This window comes from Phoxinus phoxinus (genome assembly GCF_949152265.1).
Source record: "Phoxinus phoxinus genome assembly, chromosome: 19".
NCBI lineage: Eukaryota > Metazoa > Chordata > Actinopteri > Cypriniformes > Leuciscidae > Phoxinus > Phoxinus phoxinus.
In genome coordinates, this window is record NC_136894.1 from 15657567 (window position 1) to 15665541 (window position 7975).

The following is a 7975-nucleotide window of genomic DNA, read 5'->3' on the forward strand; positions in this document are numbered from 1 at the left end:
GCTATAAAAAAAACTGTGCTCATTAACATCTGTTGAAATAGTATTCTCAGTTGAAGAATTGAGACTTGGACCTGGAAAACAGTATTTGATACATCACGACTTAACAAGCAGATAGCTAAATGCAAAAACACCAAAAATCAGGCCTCGTTTGTAATGTTATGAATTGCATTTGAGTACTCTGCCTGTTTATCGGAGTACTCAAGCGATCCAACTGACCACCCATGAGGCATATCGCCTCATCTTTCTCAGCACATGACTAAGCACTTAGCTGCTGGTTGAGTGGTAGTAATGGAGACTCTGTCATGCTGGGATAAGGAGTTTCAAACCTTAGGATGCTACTCTCTGAGCACTTAGCTGGCAGAGCACCTCTCCCTGTGTCATCGGTGGGGGAAAGTCCTCAAATGAGATTAAGTGCCATGAAAAACAGCTGATTTCAGGCTGGGGAAGGTTGCCAAATGAGCCAAGCTCAGCACATTTCCTTGAAAGTGTGTCGCTGCATGTTGGCATGCTGTCTGTCCACACTGACAGTGAAAGTGCTGTGGAAACAACAAACGCAGCACTTCAGAACATATTTGATGTTTAAATTACAGCCATGTGAAAAGGGATTTTTGTTTTCTAGTGTTTCTTATAGCACAGTTTACTATTCACACAATATGACCACCTAAACTTCCTTTAGGATTTGCTGACTGACAAATCTGATATGTCCCCCCTCCTAGCTGGATCAGGATCGTTACAGGGTCCTCAGACGCCTCAGTCCACCAGCAGTTCTATGGCCGAAGGTGGTGACCTGAAGCCCCCTACACCTGCCTCAACACCGCACAGTCAGATGGCACCCATGCCTGGTGCTAGGTATGTCAATATTGTGCCTCTGTATCAACTGTATTAGTTTTGGGACAGGATATTCAGAATTGATTTCAAGGGCCACAGTCTCTCATTTGAGCTTACCGTCATTATCTCTCACACAGGAGCAGTGTGAATTTACAGGACCCGTTTGCTGATGGAGGGGATCCAGCTTTTTCCAGGCGTAACTCTGTCACCCCTAATTCAGGTTATCAGCCTGGTATGGGTGGACCAGACATGATGGGCCGCATGGGGCCTTATGAGCCAAATAAGGACCCCTTTGGTGGTATGAGAAAAGGTGACTACTGGTCTTATCCTTACAACGTAATATTAAGGATTTATTTTGTAAATGTTTCTGTTTGTTTTCTTTGTAATATGGAGTTATCTCTCGTCATTATGTACGAGTCAGTTATATTATGGCCCAATTTATGATGAAATATTTATAGTTGTCCTGCTATAATATTAGAGCCAACTGTGTTACCAGTTTACTCAGTGTAGCCAGTTTGTATGTACAAAACTACATGAACATTTCAAACTTTCAAAGTGTCTGCTCTCAAAAGTATTATGCACATCTTATGATTCTTATCCCAGTGTGACGTGTCTGTTTTGTCCAGCCTTTTAACAATCAATATTTTTTAAACCTGAAATTTACTAATTATACTTGTAAGTATAAATTGTACTTTTAGTGATTTGTCATGTAGTAAACAACACACCATGATAATAATTATGGGTGGTACATAATATTTTAGTATACAAAAGAGGATGTTAAATGTGTCTCTCTGTTTGCATTTTCAGCGGGTGAGCAGTTCATGAGCCCAAGTCAAGGCCCAAATAGTGGCATGGGTGAACAATATAACCGAGGCGCCCCAGGACCTATGGGCAATATGCCGATGGGTCAAAGACAACAGTACCCATATGGTCCAGGATACGACAGAAGGTGAGGGCATTTATTTGTTTTACCTTTTTATTAAATGTAGCCATTGAATTTATCACAGCAATGAAAACACTACTGAAATCTGATGAAGTGTTCATATTTAGTAGCTTTGCAGTGATTTTGACATTCCAACACAACCTAACGAAGGAGTAGTGTCTTCGGTTGCCATTTTTAAAATGCCATTTCTTTATTTCCTTACAGACCAGACTCAAGTATGGGCCCAGATGGCAATATGGGTCCACAACCTAACATGATGCCTTCTGGTGCAGATGCAGGGATGTACTCACCCAACCGGCCCCCACAACAGCAGAGGTTAGCATTTAATTAAACCTCATAAAACTTGCTAAATGTTTATATGCTTAAAATTTAAATTTCACAATTGCTTATTTCTATTGTTTGCTACTCACTATTGAACATCCATGCTGTTTGGGGCTTTCTGAAACTGGATGTATTTTTTGATTTGCAGGCATGATTCTTACAGTAATCAATACCCTGGCCAAGGTGCTCCCCCTTGTGGACCATACCCAAACCAACAATCAGGAATGTACCCACAACAACAACCGGTCAGTGCAACACAACCTTTTAAAAATTATTTTATTATTGGTAGCTGTGTTATTGCCTAAGATCTAAAAAAAAAAAAAAACTTTCTCTCATATAGAATTACACGCAGAAGAGACCGGTTGATGGTGTTTATGGTCCTCCTGCAAAGCGTCATGAAGGGGACATATACCCGTTTAGTGGTCAGCAGCAGGGACCCCAGGCTCCAGGTGGACCTCAGTCCCAACCAGATATGTATAACCAGTATAATACCTATCCAGGCTCAGACAGACGACCACCTGGCCCACAGAGCCAATTTCCTTTTGGTTTCGGGCGAGATCGAGGACCTAACATGGGTGGTCCAAACTCCCAGCCCTCCATGCAGCCGCAGATGATGGGTAGCTCCATGAGTGTGCCCTCAGTCCCCGATGGACCCCAAGGTCCCATGTGGCCTGGGCGTAATGAGATGAACTACCCAAACTATCATAATCGCCAGGGGCCCCCTGGTGTCCCTTCTCAAGGTCAAGGCTACCATAGCATGAATCGTTCTGAAGACATGATGCCTTCAGATCAGCGCATGAACCATGAGGGATCTTGGCCTGGCCATGTTAACCAGCGTCAGCCCCCATATGGGCCTGGAGGCTCTGGGCCACCAATGTCCAGAACTCTTCAGCCCAACTATCAATCCTCTCAGAACCACATTCCACAAGTGTCCAGCCCTGCACCCATGCCAAGACCAATGGAGAATAGGACCTCACCCAGTAAGTCTCCATACATGCACTCGGGGATGAAAATTCAGAAGGCTGGACCTCCAGTTCCTGCGTCACACATTGCCCAGCCGTCAGTGCAGCCCCCTCTGATTCGGAGAGACGTAGCATTCCCACCAGGTTCAATAGAGGCCTCGCAGCCCATTCTGAAACCGCGTCGTCGGCTTACCATGAAAGATATTGGTAAGAGGGTCACAGCATCGTTCCCATGAATACTTGTGTCTTGGTCCATTTATAGAGTGTTCTGAAAGTTGGGTTTTGTTTTGTTTCAGGAACACCAGAGGCTTGGCGAGTCATGATGTCCCTCAAATCAGGCTTGTTAGCTGAGAGTACATGGGCTTTGGATACCATTAATATTCTTCTCTATGATGACAACAGCATTTCTAACTTTAACCTGAACCAGGTCAGTACATTTTATATACGATATGACTAGGGATGGGTCAGGTTGGTCAACTTGTGACTTATCTTAAATATATCTCTGTTCCGATTGCAGCTTCCTGGCTTCCTCGAGCTAATTGTTGAGTACTTCCGAAGGTGCCTCATTGAGATCTTTGGCATCTTGAAAGAGTATGAGGTTGGAGACCCTGGGCAGCGTACCCTAATTGACCCAGATGCCATTGACCCTGAGATGTCTGATGAGGAGGGACCAGAGGCAGAGCAGATGGAAGAGGAGGATGAGGATGATGATGATGATGTCGAGATCATCCCTGTTCATACGTCACAAGTCCAGGTGAAGCAGGAGAAAGAGGAGTCTATGCAGGGTCAAAAATCCAATGAAAAGAATGACATAGAAGAGAGGGAAGGCGATGATACTTCATGCAAAGATCATCTCAGATCATCTACCCCATTGCAGGACACGAGTGCCTCCCAGGAGAGGCCAAAGCAGGCTAGTAAATTTGACAAGCTTCCCATCAAGATATTGAGGAAAAAAGACCCGTTTGTGATTGGGCGCACTAGCAAATTGGGTCGGCGGCAAGCCTTTGATAGTGGTCTTATCCATTGGAGTGTGGGTGGTGGTGACACCACAGAGCATATACAAACCCATTTTGAGAGCAAGATGGAACTCTTGAAGCATCAGAAACGGGTGCCAGTGAATGTTGAGCCACGTAAGAAGGTATCTCAAGGAGTGGAAACTGTTACGGATATTGCTCAGAAGGCTCAGACAAATGAAGAGCAGCAACAAGTACAACCTCAGTCATCCTCAAATCAACCATTGTCAGAAGGTAAAAGTACTACAACAGCAAGTACGTCGGCAAGTTTAACGGCCACTATTGATGACGTTCTGTCGGCGAGGCAAGGCTCTGTGACTGAGGAAGCAGTCAGAGGCAACCTGGATAGCGACAAGGACAAAAATATGTTTCTCTTTGGCATCGATCTTGCACAGCAGAGTCGCAATATCAAGATCTTGGAAGACGAGCCACACAGCAAGGATGAGACGCCGCTCTGTACACTCTCAGATTGGCAGGATGCCCTTTCTCGCCGCTGCATCTGCGTTTCCAACATTATTCGCAGCCTTTCCTTTATTCCTGGCAATGACCTGGAGATGTCAAAGCATCCAGGGCTTTTGCTGTTACTTGGTCGACTTGTGCTGTTGCACCATCGACATCCTGAACGCAAGCAGGCACCGGTTACCTATGAAAAAGAAGAGGAGGAAGATGAAGGTGTCAGTTGCGAGCGAGACGAGTGGTGGTGGGACTGTCTTGAGGTTTTGCGGGAAAACTGCTTGGTCACATTAGCAAACATCTCAGGTCAGCTGGACCTCTCCATCTACCCAGAAAGTATTTGCTTGCCACTGCTGGATGGCTTGCTCCACTGGGCTGTGTGCCCTTCGGCTGAAGCTATTGACCCCTTCCCCACGCTGGGGATCAACGGGACACTGTCTCCCCAGAGACTCGTCCTCGAAACCCTTAGTAAGCTTAGCATCCAGGATAACAATGTTGACCTCATTCTGGCTACACCGCCTTTCAGCCGCTTGGAGAAGCTCTACGGCTCCCTTGTGCGCATGGTCGGTGAGCGCAAAGTGCCCGTCTGCCGGGAAATGGCAGTGGTGCTGCTAGCTAATCTGGCACAAGGCGACAGCGTTGCGGCCCGGGCTATTGCTGTGCAGAAAGGAAGTGTTGGAAACCTTCTTGGCTTCTTGGAGGACAGTCTTGCAGCCACCCAGTTTCAACAGAGTCAGGGCTCGTTACTGCACTTACAAGGTGCACACTTCGAGCCCACTAGTGTGGACATGATGCGGCGGGCGGCACGAGCCCTGTATGCTCTTGCCAAAGTGGAAGAGAACCACTCGGAGTTCACGCTGTTTGAGTCACGGCTACTGGACATATCGGTGTCCCCACTTATGAACTCTTTGGTGTCCCATGTAATCTGTGACGTACTTTTTCTGATCGGCCAGTCATGACAGCCGTGGGGGTGATCATGTTTTTCCCCACTCGTTTTTTTAATGTGTGTGTGTCTGCGTGAGTGGAGAAAATTTAACAGCGAAACTGACTGACTGTATGTTCATTTTTTTAATTTATGCAAAATCACCTCAGATTCCACTGTCTATCCTGTCTATCCTTGCTTTGCTCTAAAGGAAGGATATACCATTAAGTCACGATGGATTTGACATGTATAAGAATTAAACTAACAAGGATGTGCCGATCGAGATCCTTACCTGCAAGAGTGCGCTGCCCTTTGGACTTTTTTTTGTAAGGAAAAATAAAATTACAAAAAAGACACAAAAAACAAAACTGTAACCAAAGTTGCTGTCACGTTTACAGTGAGTTTGGGGAAAAATTGTGCCCATATTCACCTTCCGGGTGAGGAAGGGCATGGAGACGACCATAATCTGGTTCTTGGAGGCTAAATGGACTTGCAGACTCTGGTGTGTGGTATAAATTGCTGTAACTTTGATTAAATATATACTTAGCCCTAAAGGAACCAGGTCGTTGGCTGTGAACAGAAATGTAAATGGGAGGCCTGTGCAGTAGATTGTAGGACTTTTTTTCTGTACTGTACACCTTAAAACTGTAAACATACTGTAATAATACTGTTTCACACTGAGATAATGCTGGCTTGGCAGCAAAAAAACTGTAGTTTTTAAAAATGATTTTAGTTCATGTTGAGAGAGGAAAAAATGGCTTTCCCCCCAAAGTAACGTGAACCTACAACACCCCGACCTCTTCTTTGTCCCTCGATTGTATGACTTGACCCTTAAAGAAATCACCTCTTAGGACTGGTCTTGAGCTCTAGATGCAGTCCAGGCTGCAGTGTATATAATGATGTTGTAAATTACACTTTGCTCTTTTTCTTTCTCTCTCATCTTATGGCGCTCTTCACCGTTTTTAATCTTTGACGAATTAAAGGTTTCACTCAACAGATCTCTCATTGCGCATTGCCATGTGTTTATTTACCACCTTCCTCTCCTTACATCTCTGGTTGTAGGGATGCAATCTTTTGCCCTTGCGATCCCATACACATAACATTTCAATTCCTTTTGTTAAAGCTGTAGAGGCATATATCAAACCAGACAAGTCCATTAACTCCAACCGATTTCATCATCATTCACCGGAACAAAGATACAATAAACAAGTTTGTTTTCCCCTCTTTCCCAGCGGTTTCCTTAGTCGATTCCAGTGCTATGGATTCATATTTGTATTTCAGATGATGTAGCTAAAATCTTGTTGTAAATTCCTTTTCCCCCCCTTTTGGCTTAATGAATATCATTTATTCCGTATGAAATCTTTATACTATATGTTCCACGTGTTAAGAATAAATGTACATTAAATCTTGGTAAAACGTTTGTGATTGATTTATTTACATAAATGATCAGTTTTGCGGTTTATGAATTTATACAGGTTAAGATGTATGGACTGCATTTATTGCATTTTTGATTACCACATATATTTTTCCTCAGTAAAAAAAAAAAGAAGTGACAATTGTGGTTGGAACCAAGGCATTTATAATGGAAGTAAACGTTAATGCTCAGATGCTAGTGTTTGGAAAGTATAGCCACAATTTGTAAATGTTATACGTTCAATTGTTGTTACAATCCTACAAACTATGTGCAAAGTTGCTGTCCGCTAATTCCACATCAGACTGTCAACACATTAATTTTTACATTTTCAAATGCACAAGGTTACCTAAAGGTAAAAATCCTAATATGTATTACATAGGTGACAGTGACACAATCACAGTTTGTTCACCTAGAACCTTTAGTGCTACTACAAAAGTGATTTGGACAACTTGACAGTCTAATAAAAGCCTATTCAGGTAGGTGCTTAAATAAGTCTCATATTCCTGCTGGTAAACTTTCAAAGTGAATGTACCATTTAATTCCATTGCAAATGTATTTCTGTTGGATCAGTTATCCTCAAGTGCTGTTGATAAGAGTATGAATAATACACTTAACAGCTTCTGATTGTATGCATTAGTCTTTAGCTGTTTGGTGGAGGCCTGATTCTACAGAACTGTTTTTGTACTGTAGTATGGAAGATTCTATGAACTGCAAATTGCAAGTCACCATTTTTTTCTTAGGATTAATTGTGTCCAACCCAAAGAAAACACCTAGGCTGTTTGAAATGTAATAATTGCATATTGTAAAAATACAGGCTTCTTTAGGCTGCCTACATTATTTTAAGTAGGATGTGAAATGCATGCAAGTTTAAAAGTTGATTAGCATAGTTAGGGTTTGCATTTTAATAAAATTGTGTAAAAACAAATACAATAACATCAGTCATCCAATCAAATAAAGAATCAGAGATGTTAAGGTTGCAGCTGTAAATGTCCTTCATTACGCTGGAAAGTGAAGGTCAGGTCGAGCGCATTGCAATGCGGAGTTATGCATACACAAAGTGCAATACCCAATGTAGCCCTGTTTTTATGAGTAACGAGCACTTTAAAAGCAATATATTTT

At 43.1% G+C, this 7975-nt stretch overlaps 1 protein-coding gene across 2 annotated transcripts in view; it reads left to right on the plus strand.

Moving 5' to 3' along the window:
* Positions 1–6972, plus strand: part of arid1ab (AT-rich interactive domain 1Ab) — a 104881-nt gene extending 97909 nt beyond the window's left edge. For both annotated transcript variants that reach the window (XM_079590504.1, XM_079590503.1), the window contains 8 exons: positions 717–849; positions 966–1138; positions 1636–1777; positions 1976–2086; positions 2241–2337; positions 2433–3261; positions 3351–3481; positions 3572–6972. In XM_079590504.1, the coding sequence (XP_079446630.1) occupies positions 717–849; positions 966–1138; positions 1636–1777; positions 1976–2086; positions 2241–2337; positions 2433–3261; positions 3351–3481; positions 3572–5479 (3524 nt within the window). In that variant the 3' untranslated portion in view covers positions 5480–6972. The remainder of the gene's footprint in view (positions 1–716; positions 850–965; positions 1139–1635; positions 1778–1975; positions 2087–2240; positions 2338–2432; positions 3262–3350; positions 3482–3571) is intronic.
* The last annotated feature ends 1003 nt before the right edge of the window (positions 6973–7975 follow it).